This window comes from Neomonachus schauinslandi, chromosome 13, assembly GCF_002201575.2.
Source record: "Neomonachus schauinslandi chromosome 13, ASM220157v2, whole genome shotgun sequence".
NCBI classification, from domain to species: domain Eukaryota; kingdom Metazoa; phylum Chordata; class Mammalia; order Carnivora; family Phocidae; genus Neomonachus; species Neomonachus schauinslandi.
This window is the reverse complement of record NC_058415.1, coordinates 73,457,691-73,475,216: the sequence shown is the minus strand read 5'-3', so window position 1 is coordinate 73,475,216 and position 17,526 is coordinate 73,457,691. Positions and strand designations below refer to the sequence as shown.

At 47.2% G+C, this 17,526-nt stretch overlaps 1 protein-coding gene across 1 annotated transcript; it reads left to right on the top strand.

Annotated features, from left to right (window-relative positions):
• The first annotated feature begins 13,964 nt into the window (after positions 1 to 13,964).
• On the top strand, positions 13,965 to 14,537 carry RNF183 (ring finger protein 183). The gene has a single exon (XM_021691767.1). It carries the CDS (start codon positions 13,965 to 13,967, stop codon positions 14,535 to 14,537), a length of 573 nt encoding a protein of 190 aa, XP_021547442.1.
• The last annotated feature ends 2,989 nt before the right edge of the window (positions 14,538 to 17,526 follow it).

Sequence of the window (17,526 nt, the reverse complement as noted above, 5' to 3'; positions counted from 1 at the left end):
TAAGGACAAGATGATGGAACAGCAAGAGAGGAGCCCCGAATTACCGTGAAATGCTGACCAGCTAGACTGTGACCTGAAAGAGAAATGAACTTTATTTTTTTTTTTATTAAAGATTTTATTTATTTGAGAGCGCTCGAGCACAAGCAGGGGGAGGGGCAGAGGGAGAGGGACAAGCAGACTTCCCACTGAGCAGGAAGCCCCACCAAGGCTCAATCCCAGGACCCCGCAATCATGACCTGAGCCAAAGGCAGACACCCAACCAACTGAGCCAACCACGCACCCCTGAATGTCATTCTTTTTAAGCCACTGTATATATTTTTACTTTTCATTCAACTATTGCAATCATAAACAATTTCAGATGCCTTAAGTTTAGAGCTTGCTGATTTTCCATAAGCTGAACACACTCTAGTAACCAGAACCTAGATGAGGAGGTGTAATACATCCCAGAGCCTGGATGGTCTCCCTCATCTTCCCCTAGAGGCCTAGCTGCTAAGGAATCTATAACAGCATAAATTGATTTTGTCTGCTTTTCTGCTTTACATACATGGAATCATACTGTACTGTGGCACATGGGAAACAGGGCCATAAATTTCTCCCCTCCCTATATGTGTGGCCCTTTGCAAGGTGATTTCTCATCACTAGGTCTGGCCTATTTTCCCACCCTTTGAATCTGCACTTTGACTTAGTTTGACCAATATAAATGCAGAGGAACAGAGGTGCCTGGGTGGCTCAGTCAGTTAAGCATCCGACTCTTGATTTCAGCTCAGGTCTTGATCTCAGCGTCGTGAGATCAAGCCCCATGTTGGGCTCCATGCTCATCGTGGAGTCTGCTTGAGATTCTCTCTCTCCTTCTGCCCTTCCCCACCCCCCACTCACACTTGCTCTCTCAAATGAAATCTTTTTTTTTTTTAAAAGATTTTATTTATTTATTTGTGTGAGAGAGAATGAGAGAGAGCACATGAGAGGGGGGAGGGTCAGAGGGAGAAGCAGACTCCCTGCCGAGCAGGGAGCCCGATGTGGGACTCGATCCAGGGACTCCAGGACCATGACCTGAGCCGAAGGCAGTCGCTTAACCAACTGAGCCACCCAGGCACCCTCAAATAAAATCTTAAAAATAAATAAATAAATGCAGAGAAACAAATGCTGTGAACTTGTAGGTGGGGCCTCAGCAGGACTATGACTTCACTTGGACTGTCTTGGAAAGCTACTGCATGTCAGGGAGTGACCCGGGCCACGTGTAGAAGAGCTGAGCACCGCCAGGTGTGTGATGAAGGTCACCTTGAACCTTTGCAGCCTGCCAAACGCACAGCTGAACGCCGCCGCAGATGAAATCAGAAGAGAAACTGCACAGCTGTCCCATGCCATCATGAAAAATAGCAAATTGGTGCTTGAAGACACTAAGTTTTGGGGTAGTCTGTTATGCAGCAATAGATCTAAGTAAAACAAGTCCTGTGCTCTTATTCTGGCTCAGGCTTCTTTCGCTCAGCATGTTTGTGGGATGGAGCCACCCTGTCCTATGTCGTTGACGACCTCTCCTGCTCATTGCTGGACAGCATTCGAACGTGTGCCAATGTTACAATTCATCCATTAACTATGGATGGGCATAAGGGTGGTTGCTAGTTTGGGGCTCTTACGAATAGGGCTGCTTCAAACATTCTAACACTGTCATTTGGTGAATGCCGGCATGCATATATGTGCATTATGTAACTAGCAGAGGCCTTTCTGGGCCCCAGGGTAACCTGCTTGAGTAGATACCAGCTCTTCTTCAAAAAGGTGGTTTCAGTTCCCATTCCCACCCACTGTGTGGGGCGCTGGCAGAGTCTCAGTCGTTCCATACCCTTGCCACACTGTGTTCTTATACTTTGCAACCCTTGGTTTGAAAGATGAGTGTGTACAATGTTGGAAGGTGTGTTAGCTCCTTAGCACAGGAGTGTTAGCTCCACTAGCCAGCGTTAGGAAGAAGCTGGACCAACTGGTTTTGATGTCTACATTTCTTCTCGACAGCTCCGGTTCAGAGGCCACAGTTTCATAATAGAAGCTTGTATGTATACAGTGTTCTAGATCTTACATACTACTTTTGCAATCGTAACTTCATCAGAGTCTTCCAATGAAATAACACTGTGAAATGGGCAGCGTGGAGGTTATTACCTTTGTCCTGCAGAGAAGGAAAGGGACTTGCCCAAGAGCACACAGCATGCGGCACAGCCCAGGTGGGAACGCAGGTCCTTGGACATGCCAACTGGTTCTTCCCGCCAGAGCCCTCTACTTTCACTGGTGTCTCAGCGGTGGGGGGCATGAAGGCCGAGGGGCAGGGGCAGGTAGGAAGTACTTGTACCTATGGAGTAAGTGACATCGTTTAAACATCACAAACAGAAAGTAGGTCCAGTCCTTTCCCAGATGTGATCTCTCCAGGGTCTGGAACACAGCAAATTAAAAAGCCCAGGTTTGGGGTGATAGGAATTGGTGTCAGCTAGCACGTATGTCCAGATGCTGGACTCTCTCAGTTCAGCCAGAAATAATCTTTTGGAAACTGGCCAACTTCACATGACTTAAAAACCATGCAGACATTTAAAATGAGGCTGCATGGAATGTGGTCCATGATTTGCCCTAAGGGAAAAACACAGGTAACAGAACAGCACCACACAGCGTCGTCCCATTTTGGTAAAAATCAATCTGCATGTGTCTGTATTTTCATCCATAAAGGTCTGGAAAAAATAGAGCAAAAATGTTAGCAGTGTTATCTCTGGGTCTTGAGTTTTTTAAAGATGAATTTATTTCCTACTTTATGCCTTTCTATATTGTTTGATTTTTTTTTTTTTGGGGGGGGCAATGAGAATGAATCAGTCTTATTTTTAAAACTTACTTATTTTTGGAAATAGGCACTACATTCGCAAGTTCAATCAAGAGTGCAGAAATTTATACGATAGGGGCGCCTGGGTGGCTCCGTCAGTTAAGCAGCCGCCTTCGGCTCGGGTCGTGATCCCAGGGTCCTGGAATCGAGTCCCACGTCCAGCTCCCTGCTCAGCGGAGAGCCTGCTTCTCCCTCTCCCTCTGCCTGCCACTCTGCCTACTTGTGCTCTCTGTCAAATAAATAAATAAAATATTAAAAAAAAAAAAAAGAAATTTATACGATAAAACACCTCCCTCTCATCCGTGTCTGCCTTCCATCTGGCTCCCTCCGGAGGTAAGCAGTGTTACCAGCATCTGGTGTAACCCTGCACAGACACTTTATGCACAGACAAGGAAATACGTAAATTTATTTCCTTTATCACTTTTACAACCAAAAAGCAGGACTACTTCCATTTTGAAGGAAAGGTTGTAGAAGACTATTTTATGATGTCGAAAGATGATAAATGGGAGAAAGGCCACCAAAGATTTTGAGTATCACATATATTTATAATAAAGAAAAAATTTACATTAAAAATATTTATAAAGGGGTGCCTGGGTGGCTTAGTCATTAAGCGTCTGCCTTCGGCTCAGGTCATGATCCCAGGGTCCTGGGATCGAGTCCTGCATTGGGCTCCCTGCTCAGCGGGGAGCCTGCTTCTCCTTTTGCCTGCTGCTTCCCCTGCTTGTACTCCCTCTCTCGCTGTGTCTCAAATAAATAAAATCTTTTAAAAAATAAAAAAATAAAATACTTATGAAGAGGCGTGGTGGTTAAGGGTGTGGACTCCTGACACCACACTGCCTGGTTCAAATCCCAGGCTGCCACCTCTTTGCCCAGCTCCTGGGGCAAGTGACTTCCTCTCTCTGTGTCTTGTGCCTTCATCTGTAGAACAGGAATGATACAATAATAGCACCGCCCCACAGGGCTGTCATCGGGAATGGTACAGGATTCAGGCAGAGCCCCTAGAATAGCGCCTCGCTTTGTTCCCAAGTGTCAGGATGATTACGTTCATCTCAGTTTCCTCCTTTTCCTACACTGGACACGTATTACATAAAGAGTTAAAGAATAAACCCCCCAAGAGAAGGGAAACAGCACAGACACAGACTGCAGCACAGACGAGAGTGAGAGACCGTGGGGCCCAAGGACAAGCAGAAATGATGCCTGCAACCCCAGAGACAAGGGAGGCCTCTGGTTTCCTGATTTTTTTTAAAGGTTTATTTAGGGGCGCCTGGGTGGCTCAGATGCTTAGCCGACTGAGCCACCCAGGCGCCCCTCCCGGTTTTTTAAAAATATTTTTGAATAATCCCTATACCCAACGTGGGGCTCGAACTTACAACCCCAAGATCAAGAGTTGCGTGCTCTACCGACTGAGCCAGCCAGGCGCCCCTGGTTTCCTGATTTTGATACTCGAAAGCCCATGAGGGTCCCTCCGCCAGTTTCAGCAGAGCATCATCCCAAGAGCAGAGATGGACTCTGGCCCAGGAGCCTTCTCTTCTGGCCTTTGAGACTTTCCTAGAAACTCCTTGGACCTTTGCTGTACCAAGAGCCTCCAGCAAACTCTTTTTTGCCTCTGTCTTCCTGGCAGGGCTTACCTGGAGAAAGGCTTCAGAACAAGTGCAAGGACTTGACTCACACCAAGGACTTTCTAAGGACCAATTAGCACCACCCTGACGTGGCTGAAAGTCTGGCGGGTGGAAAGATGAGATGTGTCATCACAGCCCAGCTGGGGAAAGAACGGTCCAATCTCAGTTGCGTGTTTGTACACACAGCAGGTGGAATGTGTTATTCTCATCCTTCAGCCGGAGCCTGTCTCCTCCGTGGGGACTCAGGGGAGGAAAGTGCCCAGGAGTGCATGCTCACCTTGCACACTGTCCGCAGGGGGAGGAAAGCACAGGGCGGGGACTTGGTGGCCCTGGGTTCCCGCCGCCGCTCTGACATTTCACCTCGATGTTAGCTGGGATCAACTCTTCACTTCACCAAAATCCAACTGCTCTTCACAGAACCCCGTGGGTTCTGGGAATCACCACGCCAGGTGTGACCTGCTTGATGAGAGGAAGTATGGGGACTACTTTATAGTTGAAAGAATTGCTAGATCTTGTAGTTCCTGCTAAGTCTGGGGTTAACTAGAACTGGGAGATGGTACCATTCAGTGTTTCTAACTGCTTGGTACATTCTAAATGTAAAATAATAATATAGTTCATAATGCTTATCCATGATTCTTTAAAATCCCTGCACCCTGAGGGCATGTGGCTGGCTCCGTTGGTAGAGCACGTGACTCTGATCTCAGGGTTGTGAGTTCAAGCATTGGGCATGGAGCCTACTTAAAAAAAATAACTAAATAAAAGATTTTAAAAAAATAAATAAAATCCCTGCCCTCTGAAGACAAAGTTTTTTCATTAAATTTGGCACCAAAATTGACCTGGCCTTATCATGTTTAATATTTTGGTATAATAAATTGCAGAATATTAGGGCACCTGGGTGGCTCAGTCGTTAAGCATCTGCCTTCAGCTCAGGTCATGATTCCAGGTCCTGGGATCGAGCCCCACATCGGGCTCCCTGCTCTGCGGGAAGCCTGCTTCTCCCTCTCCCACTCCCCTGCTTGTGTTCCCTCTCTTGCTGTCTCTCTCTCTCTGTTGAAAAATAAATAAAATCTTTAAAAAAAAATAAAAAATAAATTGCAGAATATTAAAGCATTTGATCCCAGGGTACTACCTCAGATCCCACTGGGAGAGTTACTTAATATATTGGTAAATGCCCCATATCACGGTCCTAAAATATGAAAAAGTCTGAATTCTAGGGGCGCCTGGGTGGCTCAGGCGTTAAGCGTCTGCCTTCGGCTCAGGTCATGGTCCCAGGGTCCTGGATTGAGCCCCACATCAGGCTCCCTGCTCTGCGAGGGGCCTGCTTCTCCCTCCCCCCGCTCCCTGCTGTGTTCCCTCTCTTTCTGTGTTTCTCTCTGTCAAATAAATAAATAAAATCCTTAAAAAAAAAGAAAAAGAAAAAGTCTGAATTCTGAAACACATCTGGCCACAGGGTTTTGTATAAGGGATTGTGACCTTATAAAACAGATTCAGATGCTGCCTAAGGCAGAAGCAGGGGAATGCCTGTTCACAGGTAGGGATTCATCCAGCCCTGTCTGTCCAGGACATTTTCCTCCTGGCCTCACATCCTTGCGAAGTCTTCATGAAGCTGAACGTAATGAATCATGCATGTAATCAGGATGAGCCAAGGAGCATATATTGGGGATATTTCTCCTAAATTCGGACTCTTCATACTTTCACATGTCCCTGAATCTCCTAAGGATCTTGTAAAAACGCAAATTACGACATAGTAGGTGTGGACTCAGCATTCCGAACAATCTGCAGGTGATGCCTTTGCCGATGGGACTGTTCTCAACTCTGGACAGGCCTGAGGCAAGGCTCTGAGTAATGACAATGTGGTGCCCCCCAGGGAGAGGTGCCTCTTGCCCTTGCCAAACACTGATCATTACCTGGCTAAAACCTGCCTTTTCTCCATCCTCCACTGCCCTTCTACTGTCTTCTGCTGCCTCTTCCTTCCCAGATGGGTTCATGCCGCCCGGGGCCTCCACTCCACACCTTGGCTGGGCTCCACCAAGTCTCATGACTCCTCACTCACCCGGCTCCCAGGTACTGCTTAGATGAGGTGCTTTTCCGGTTGGCTGACCTCATCCCCCCCAAGCATGAACTAAATTAGTTCAACTCAAATTCCTGAGATGCCTCACTATCTCTCCTGGGTATCTTCCCGAAAAAATTTTCCACTGTTTGCAAAGTACTCCCTAGCCTTGACCACCCGGAGACGTTGTGATAATGCATTTGCTCACTAAACAATCCGTGACCCGGAAAAGGGCCAGGGTTTATTTCATTTTTATTTCAATGCTTGCAACACTCTGATTACTTACATGCCCTCCCTGCTTTTCTTTTTGAGTTCTGGATTTCCTGAACTCAAAAGTTCCACAGAAAGCTCACACTGACTGACTTTCCAAGTGAATTTTCCTATTATGAAAGTTCACAATACATATTCATTGATAAAAATTTAGAATAATATAAATGAAAAGAAAATGACAATACCAGCAAGCTTATCACCCAGAGATGCAACGTTTTGCCTCGTGGTCTTTCAGTCTTTATGTATAAATGTTGCTTTACAAAATCTGGCTCACACGACACACCCCATTTTGTAAACTGCTTTCCCTTGTCCATTTACAATATGTTGCAGTCATTTTCTCAAGTCAATAAAAGTTCTGCAACATCATTTTAAATGATTAGGTAGTTTTCCACTTAATTGATGTGCCATAGCTGGGCTCTTATAGTTGTTTCAATCTTTTTTTTTTTTGGCTTAAAACTTCAATGAACATCCTCACTTAACCAAAAGATACAAGCACATTCTGATTGTGAGCCCAATTCCAGTGCGTGTGTATCTTTCACTACCACCAAGTAACTCAATTCTGACACTACCTCGTTGGAGATAGCACCAGATCCCACAGGTTAAGTGCTCAGTCCCACAAGACATCCCCAGCACCACCACCACACACACTTCAGACACCGATCACAAGTCCAGGTTGTCTCCTGTACGTCCGATCAACTGCCTCTAGATCAAAGGTCCCCACGACCCACTCCTTAGGTTTGATTAATTTACCAAGGTGGCTGGGGTGCTGGGGTGGCTCAGTTGGTTAAGCGTCTGCCTTCGGCTCAGGTCATGATCCCAGGGTTCTGGGATCGAGTCCCACGTTGGGCTCCTTGCTCAGCAGGGAGCCTGCTTCTCCCTCTCTCTCCTTCTGCTTGTGCTCTCTCTGTCAAATAAATAAAATCTTTAAAAAAAAAAAAAAAGAAAGAAAATGGGCCGTATAGACACACTTTGGGGAGAGGGCAAATAAATCCCTTATTTGCTTTGAGCTTCGGATTCCTTATCTGGGAAAGAGGAAGGAAAAGTCACTGATTTTCAGTATTCCATATTATGCTAGGCACTGCACTTCCTGGGATTGTTGGGAGCATTCACTGTAATAGATCAGAAGCATTTAGTAAAGCACACAGAAAACTGCCATTATTACTTTTAGTAATAGTGGCGGTTTTTTTGCCTATCAGACTGACAAGTATCAAAATAAGTGTCTTTATTTATTTAGAGAGTGCATATGTGTGAGTGGTGTGGGGGTGGGATGGGAGAGGGAGAGAGAGAATCCCAAGCAGACTCCGCCCAGCGAGCCCGATGCGCAGATGCGGGGCTGGATCCCACAACCCTGAGATGATCACCTGAGCCAAAAGCAGGAGTCAGATGCCCAACCAACTGAGCCACTCAGGTGCCCCTAAAAGAAATGTCTTTAAAAATCAGTGTCTTGGGCTCCTGGGTGGCTCAGATGGTTAAGCATCTGCCTTCGGTTCAGGTCATGATCCCAGGGTCCTGGGATCCAGTCCTGCATAGGGCTGCTTGTTCAGCGGGGAGCCTGCTTCTCCCTCTCCCGCTCCCCCTGCTCGTGCTTTCTCTCTGTCAAATAATTAAAAAAAAAAGAAAAGAATCAGTGTCTTATTCAAATTTGAGTTTCTCTAATCATAAATGAAGTTGAGCAATTACGTATATGTTCTGTTTGTACTTCTTTTCTTTTTGGTGATTTGCTTGATCATATCATCGTAATAGTCATAGTTAACATTTACTGCGTGCTATCGTGTACCAGGCACGGTGCTGTGATCTCTACAAGTGCTATTTCATTTAATCAGATCAAGTAGATAAAATTATGATGCCAATTTTCAGGGGAGGGAACCGAGGCTTAGAGAAGTCAATTTGCTCATCTCCATCACTAATCAATGAGTAGAGTCTGGATTCTGAGCAAGGACTTGACTCTGACCCCAAAGTCTGACTTGATTGACCCAGGCTCTTCACGCTTATGCTTAAATAACTCTCCCGATTGTTTTTCTGTTGGACAATTTGCCTTTTTCTTAATATTTTGCAAGAGCCCTTTGTATTTTGGTTGTGGGGGCTCACAGTAGGGAAGGAGCTAACTAGGTTGAGGGCCAGAAGTGGCTTCAGAGATGCCCAGCCTTCCATCAAAGTAAGGCTGGGCGTGAGTCAAAGTGGTGCAGTCAGACATAGCAGGAAACCAACTGAATACCGAACCGAGGTCTGCAAGGATGAGAGACTTTGACCCCCTTCGAGAACAAGCAAGAGTGACTCACAGGAGGAAGAGGAAACCAGAGCTCCTGGGCTGTTCCCCGTGAGCATAGACTGCCCAAAGTCATCAGAAGGAAGAGAAAAACCTGCAATAGAGCTGTGGCGAGGAGCGGCCAGAAGACCCATGCAAATAAGACCCATGCAAATAAGACCCACCCACAACTGCCTGGAAACCAGGCCAAAGGAGTTAGAGCACAGAGCACATGCCGCATGGCCACCCTGCGGACTGGAGGAGGAGACTCTGAGGAAGCAGGTAAGGAGCCACAGAGGGTCATGGGGGGATGGATGGGACACAGAACCCCAGAGTCCTGAGGGGCACTGCTGTCAGCCAGCATGAACACTGGCCTGGGAGGCAGGGCTCCTGGGACCAGTTTTCAAGCTTAGCAGTTCGTTAGCTGTGAAGCCTTAAGCAAGCCACTTCACATGCTGAGCCTCGACGTCCCCATCTATAAAATGGGTATAAAACTATCATGCCAACCGTGTACTAAGCACCTGCTGTGCTCTGCAGGGCATGTTACAGATACTATCCCTTCCTCACAGCAAGCCTCTAAGGTGGGGGATTATTAGCCTATTTTACAAAGAAAAATGATAAGCCATTTATCTAAGACCACACAGCAAATAAGTCTGGTTCCAAAGCCTGCATACTTTCAACTCCCTATCCTGCTTCCTTCACGGGGTGGTTTTAAGGAATCAAATGGCCTTGGGGCACCTGACTGGCTCAGTTGGTAGAGCATGTGACTCTTGATCTCAGGGTTGTGAGTTCAAGCCCCACACTGGGTGTGCAGATTACTTAAAAACAACAACAACAACCACAATAAATAACTGGACACAAAAAACAAAAAACAAATGGCCTTATGCAGATGGGAAAAAATTGTAAAAGGCAATCATCAAATGTAGATGTGAGTTGCCTCACTTTAGATCCTAGCCAGGAGGGGGGCCCTTTGGTAAACTGTGAAGTCCTATAAAAATGCTAGCTCTTGGGGCGCCTGGGCTCAGTCAGTTGAGCCACTGGATTTTGGTTTCAGCTCAGGTCATGATCTCAGGGTCATGGGATCGAGCCCCGTGTCGGGCTCCGTACTCAGTGTGGAGTCTGCTTGGGACTCTCTCTGCCTCTCCCTCTGCCCCTCCCCCCTGCTCACTCTCCCTCTCAAATAAATACATCTTTTTAAAAAAATGCTAGTTCTTCATCTCTCTCGAGGGTAAAAACTTTGGGGTGATGCTATGGACAATATTTGGCTGACTTGGTCACAGACAAAGGTGATACCTTTGGGGTGGTGTCTAGGACTTACTGCAGCTGCGACAGCGTGGGGGGTGAGTGGTGGAGGGAGGTACGTGGTCAGAGTCTCTCCTGGAGAGAATGGACTCTGCCCTGCTGCACCGGAAACAGCAGTCGATGTCTATGGGGATCCCAGCAGATAAGGGCCCAGGTGCTGAGGCAAGAATGATTATTCCTCCTCCTGAACGGGGCCCTTTAGATTTTATTTTTTAAGCAATCTCTACACCCAACATGGGGCCCGAGCTTCGGCCATGGAACTTCAGAAAATGTGAGGTCTGCTTTTGGCGGGGAGAGGGAGGTCTTTAAGGGCAGTAAAACAAGTTTATTGGACTACAGTAAAGTTAGAGGATTTTCAGACAAGAGAATTTAAAACAAACAAACAAACAAAATCCACCTATAATCTTACTCCCAGAGATAACCACTGTTGACATTTTGGTGTTTGCTTTTCCAGACATTTTTTCCATGGCACACATATGTAGGATAATTGAATAATATCATGATATGGTTTTATTACTGGTTCTTTTTACTTAATTGCATATCACAAACATATTTCCATATTAATAGATGTTTTAGCACATCATTTTAGAAAAAGATTTATTTATTTATTTGAGAGAGAGGGAGGGGGAGGGGCAGAGGAAGAAGGAGAGAGAATCTCAAGCAGATTCCCTGCTGAGCGAGGAGCCTGACGCAGGGCTCAATCTCCTGACCATGAACTGAGCCAAAATCAAGAGCTGGACATTCAACCGTGTCACCCAGGTGCCCCTTATCACATCATTTTAAAGGCTGCAGAATGTCTCTTCATGTGGTTGGAGTAGAATGTCTTTAATTAACGTCCCACTGTCGACGGAGTATGTAGTTTTCCATACTTCACTGGTAGAGCCGCGCTTCTACGGGCATCCCTACAATCAAGCCTTTGCACAGGTCCTTGATTATTTCCATGGGACAGATTCCCAGAGGGGGAACTGCTGGATCAAGACTATTACCTTTCAAGGCTTTTGGTAAGTACTCAAGGTCTGCTTTGGACACACTCTGGAATTCAGAGCTCCTTAAAGCTCAATGCAGAAAACTTTCTCATGGCTTCAAGGTCAACTTTGATCTTTCCTGTCTCTCAAATCCATTTTCAGGGATAATGGCCCATCTCATATGTAGTCTTTGCTGGGCGCCAGGCTCTAAGAGCTTTACCTTCAGACATACTACTTTCCTCTTCAGAAGACACTGAGGCACAGGCTAAGCAATTCAACTGGGATCACAGCCCTGATAAGCAGTGCATTTGGGGTCATGAGCCTCAACAACATGGTTCCAGAACCTATGTTGTTCACTGCTTTTTGGGAAGTGCTTTTGATTTAATCTCCAGAGATGGTTTTTATTCCATCCCTTTGATCTTCTCTGCCACGGCCTTGTCTAAGTCAAGCACCACCATCCCAGCCTTAATAATAAAGTCCCTCATGGTCTTTTACTTCCACTCTGTCCTTTTTAGTCGTTCTCTGCTCTGGAATGGTGTTGTTGTTGTTATTAAAGATTTTATTTATTTGAGAGAGTGAGAGAGTGCATGAGAGGGGGTGGGGTCACAGGGAGGAGGAGACTCCCCACTGAACAGGAAGCCTGACGCGGGACTCAATCCTGGGACGCCAGGCTTAACCAACTGAGCCACCCAGGCACCCTAAAGACTTTATTTTTTAAGCAATCTCTACACCCAACATGGGGCCCGAACCCACAACCCGGAGATCAAGAGCCGCTCTAGCTCTATTGACTGAGCCAGCCAAGCACCCCTGAAATGGTGCTTTTAAAATGGAATGTTTAAAAAAAAAAAAAAAAAGGTGATGAGCCCCACCCCCATCCCTAGAATTCAATCCCGATTTGCTCCCCAGCTTCTAGGGCCTGCCTCCACCCTCGCTGGCTCGCTCCTGAGCCACTTTCCTGCTCCAGCCCCACCCACTGCACCTCAGGCTTCTTTCACTTCCAGAATCTGGCAGAGCCTTTTTTCACCTTGGGGCTTTGGTACATGTTGTTCCCCCCTCAGCAGCTCTTCAACTTAATTCAAGTGATCGATAGGAGAAAAGCTAGGTGTTTCTGGTTGACAAGGGGAAGTGGGGCTGGAACTCTCCTTCCTGACTCCCTCTTTTAAGTCCCCAAGGGTGGGGAGATGGCCAACCTTTGGCCATCTAAGACCTCAGGGGTCACTGCCTGCCAGGTTGATTGTCCGTGTTCTAAGAACAAAGATGGCAGCAAGACTTGCGTGGTTACAGCTACTTGGGCACATTAAAGGATTAGAAAGGGAGGGTGCCTGGCTGGCTCAGAGGACCATGTGACTCTTGATCTCATGGTAGTGAGTTCGAGCCCCACGCTGGGTGTAGATGTCACTTAAAAATAAATTTGCTGAGTCTGCGGTGCAGAGATTTTAGGCTGTGTAGCAGAAAAACTTCACAGCAATTGAAGTGCAGGGTGGACCGCCCCTTTGTGTTAGGAGGAGGTTTTAGCCATCTTAGAAATGAGGGCCCAGGAGAGATGCCCAGAGGCTCACTTACCCCTCCACAATCTAGAAAAAGGAAATTGCCACCCCTACCTTCCTAGGCCATGGATCCCAGGTCTTGAAGAGACCGCCCACAATCTTGCAGATGTTTGGCTTCCATGGTTGGTTGTTTGCCACACCCTGGGGGAACTCTGGTCCCCCACCTCCCCACCCCCTGCCACCCAGGCAGCTCTGTGGCCTGTGCAGCAGGCAGGTGTGCTCAAGGGGCTGCAGACCGGGCCACCTGGCAGCTCCAGGTGCTCTTTGTGTGCTGCCATGGAGACAGGCCCCGGGGCTGGTGGCTGGTGGCTGGTGGAGAGAAGCTGTGTGGATTCAGGAGAGGGAGAGACTGGAGCCTCGGGTCCTTCAGGTAGTCTGCCTGACCACCCTAGTACCAAGGAAGCCCAGGTGAGTGCCCTGGGGTTTCCGGGGACAAAGGGAGGGAGGAGGAGCCAGGGGAGGCCAAATATTGGGAGGTTCTGGAAGGGCTGACCTGGGGACCTCGGCAGGAGAGCCTCTCTAAGCTTCTAGGTCAAGGAGAAAAGCCTTGCCAAGCCAGTGAAGTGCCCTGCACAAAGACTGGGCAAATGGGCTCTGGAGGGTTGGCCCTGTAGCCCAATGGGAGGAGACCAGGGAATTCACAAAGGCCATCTCTGCATTAGTCAGGGACTTGAGGCAGCAGAGAAGGAGGTATTTGCCTTATAGCACAAACCACTGACGGGCTCCCCTCCCTCTCCCTGGAGTCTGAGAAGTCAAGGGCAGTCACATGGAGCAGGAGCATTTTTTTTTCCACTTCCCAAGTGGGGGTACAGTCCCCTCCAGTGCCAGTTCATTAATGGTGGGGTGACTCAGGCCTTTGCCCTGATAGGGGGGATGCTGCAGGAGCACCAGACTTAACTCTAGAGCTTAGGAACTTGGTGATCTGGAACAAGTTGCTTCATCTTTTGAATCTAAGTTTTTCATCTGTGAAATGTGGGTGACAGTATGTTTTGACAAGGCACAGAACCCTTAGTCTAGGACCAAGCACAAGGATGGAGCTCAACGGGTTATCCCTTCGCTCCTTTTCCCCTTCTGCCAGGACATTCCTGCCAGGCCTCCTGGTGTCTCATCTGAGGATGGCGGAGCGGCAGGGCCGGGAGCCTGAGTGCCCTGTCTGCTGGAACCCCTTCAACAACACATTTCACACTCCCAAAGTGCTGGACTGTTGTCACTCCTTCTGTGTGGAGTGCCTGGCCCACCTCAGCCTGGTAACTCCAGCCCGGCGCCAGTTGCTGTGCCCACTCTGTCGCCAGCCCACTGTGCTGGCCTCTGGGCAGCTGGTCACTGACTTGCCCACAGATACTGCCGTGCTCACCCTGCTTCGCCTGGAGCCCCACCACGTCATCCTGGAAGGCCACCAGCTCTGTCTCAAGGACCAGCCCAAGAGCCGCTACTTCCTGCGCCAGCCCCGGGTCTATACGGTGCACCTAGGCCCTGAGCCTGGGAGCCAAACGGGGCCCCCCCAGGACATGGGCCCTACCACCAGGTCTCTGCCCATTCCCATCCCCAGCCACTACTCTCTGAGGGAGTGTTTCCGCAACCCTCAGTTCCGGATCTTTTCTTACCTGATGGCTGTTATCCTCAGTGTCACTCTGTTGCTCATCTTCTCCATCTTTTGGACCAAGCAATTCCTTTGGGGTGTGGGGTGAGCACTGTTTCTGGACAAGGAACCAAGCCTTTAAAAAAAATTTTTTTTTTTTTTTTTTAATTCTTATTATTTGAAGTAGGCTCCATGCCCAGCGTGGAGCCCAACATGGGACCTGAACTCACAACCCTGTGATCAAGACCCGAGCAATCGAGAGTCACACACTTAACTGACTGAGCCACCCAAGAGCCCTGGATCTAAGCCTTTCTTGACTGCTGCTGGGGATGGGGACTGCACAGCCTCATTTGGGGTTGTCTTCCTTTGTAGTATTGTTCATTTTTACAGTCTATCAGTTAGTCCACGTGTTTGCTTCTGCAAACAGATCCCTACTATGATGAGAACCTCTGAAAGCTAAAAGGCTGGGAAAAGATGTGAAGAGACCTCTAGGTGTGAGCCACGGGGCCAAGAAGGGCAGAGAAGCAGATCTTTGATTATAGGGCTATGGAACAAATTGTGCCAAAGGGCTGAACCACGGTATCCAGGAGCCCGACTAGCCCAGAGAGAAAGTTGCGTTTCTCAGTGGAGTTGCTTCGAACTCAGTTCACATTTGAGCTGCTCTTTTTAATAGGTGTTGCTAAAATTTTGCGAAGTGAGCTTCAATTCTGTGAGCAAATGTGCATACCTTCTTTGTTCTCTTTGGAAGTCTTGCCACCAGTCCCAGGAAAAAATGGTGTGCATTCATGAATTCATGCACTTACTCATTCTACCACCACTTACTTGGCCCACATTATGTCAGAACTAGGGGAAGAGAAGGGTGGGATTATCCATGGGTGACAGAGAGCCTTTACCAGCAAGGAGGGCTGCTTCTTGTACAAGACAACCTCTTGTCAGTATGTGGTTTATGGAGTGTTGAGAATATAAAAGTTTAAAGGTGAAAAGAAACCAGGGTCAGTCAGTCAAAAGAAATCTGAGATTTGGAGAAAAGGTGTAGGTAGGTGCAGAGGCCTCAAGTAAGCCTGGATGTTGGGTAGAGTCAACTCCCCTCCTCCAGGCAATGGAATTCTGTCTGACCTTGAGAGATAAAGCAGAAGCCCTGGACAGAGGAAAAGCCTTAGCTTCCATCCCAGGCCATGCAGACAGGGGACCCTGGTCTTCATTTTACAAGACAGAATCTTAGAACCAAGGCAAACTAGATGCTTCAGCTGTTTGGCTACAAGTTGCTACCTCTGCACTGTCTAAAACCCCTTCTGCTTCCCCAGTTTTAATACTGCCCTGTGGCCCACGGTGGTTAAAACACCATCAGAATGATGAAAGGATCTTGATTTGTGGAATAAACTTTCAGAGGTCAGAAACGGGAGTTGGTTTTATTTGTTCTAAAAATTTTGTGCTTAACGGAACTAGCTTCTATAAATTCTTAAGGGATCTTAATGTACAAAATATTCCAAAATAGCCAAGACCTATATTTCATGTTTCTTAAGACCAAATGGTGTTAAGCACCAACATGAAGAAAATTCTCCATTACAAAACTGGAATGCCACCCTATGTATCCCGCCAGGGGACTGACACCTACCTCCCATTCGCACCATCGAAGATACACTAAAGCTGGGACTCAAACTCTCCCTGTTGACTTCATTTCTTTACACATCCTTCCTCCTTAACATCATGGCAAGTAAATTAGGCAATGATCTCCCCATGTTCTCTGGGCCATGAGGAGAGGGAGAGGAGCCGGGGGAAGCTCAGGAAGAAACACCTGCCGCTGCACTAGAGCATACTGCTCTGAGTTAAGGAAACTTCATCCCCATTCTGCAGGTGAACCTGAGGCTCCACAGGTTTTGCTGTCTCGTTCCAGCTCACCAGCCAGTAAGTGATGGGGGCCTTTTAGTCCAAATAGAATTGGGGAGTGGCTCTTGGAGTGGCTAGTATACCATCCAAATAAGATACAGGTTTGAGTTTTTTGGGGGGTAGGGCAGGATATGCTCAACAGTAGGGTGTCTTCTATTTTCACCTTCAGTAGTTCTAACCTTGGGGCATGCAGAAATGTCTGGAAGCATCTTTGGTATTCCAGTGTAAGGGGTGGATTGTGCTTCTGGCTTTTAGTACTCTACAGGTCAGGGATGGTGAGACATGCTGCAATGCTTAGGACAGTTCCATACAACAAAACACCCATCCCAAGACGCGAAGTTTCCTGCTGAGTGACCGTACAGGCGCCTTACTAGTTCATGGGGTAGAGGTGGTGAAGTCCCGGGACCCCCTCTGGCATGAAGTCAGACTGAGATGCAGACTCATCACAAGGGAGGGGTCACAGGCAGAGGGGCTAAAAAGCTCTGGCTTTGTATGGGAAACAGGCCACACTGGCTGGACTGGTCATTCTGTCTGGCCAGTGCTGCCAACATACTCAGTAAATCCCTATGAAAGCTCTTCCTAAGGTCACAGACACACAGACAGACCAGGCTCCAACACTCACTGACAGGGTAGCCCTGAGCAAGTTACTTAACTTCTCTGAGCTTCAATTTTGTCTGTAAAAAGGGAATACGACTTAACTCAGAAGACTGGGAGGATTAGATGAAGTATCTGAACATGCCTGGCAAAGTCTGTAGGCAGGAAGTGTCCTTTTAAGTGGTGGCTCTGATTCTCACTATTATTATGAAATGCTATATTTGGTTTATGCTTCTCAGCTAACTGCCTCCTTACAATGAAGTAATGTATATTTCACAAGGGAACTGTTTTGCCAAAAGCTTACATGAAATGTGTTCACCTGATTGCTACCTCTGAATCTCTTGGAACAACCACAAAAAAAAAAAAAAAAAAAGTTTAACGGAACTAATAGTAAAATTTAAACTTGAAAAACCTAAAACCTTTGTTAATACACTATATGCAGATTGCATGCTAATACACTAATGTTAACTATTACTTTACACATACTACAGAAGTTAGTAATGAAAAATTATTTTTCACGGCCAACTATGGAGGAAATAAAACCCATTAATACTTAAACAATAACGAAGTGCCAAATGCCCAACAGGGGGCAGAGCCGATAATTCAGAAGCTTAACC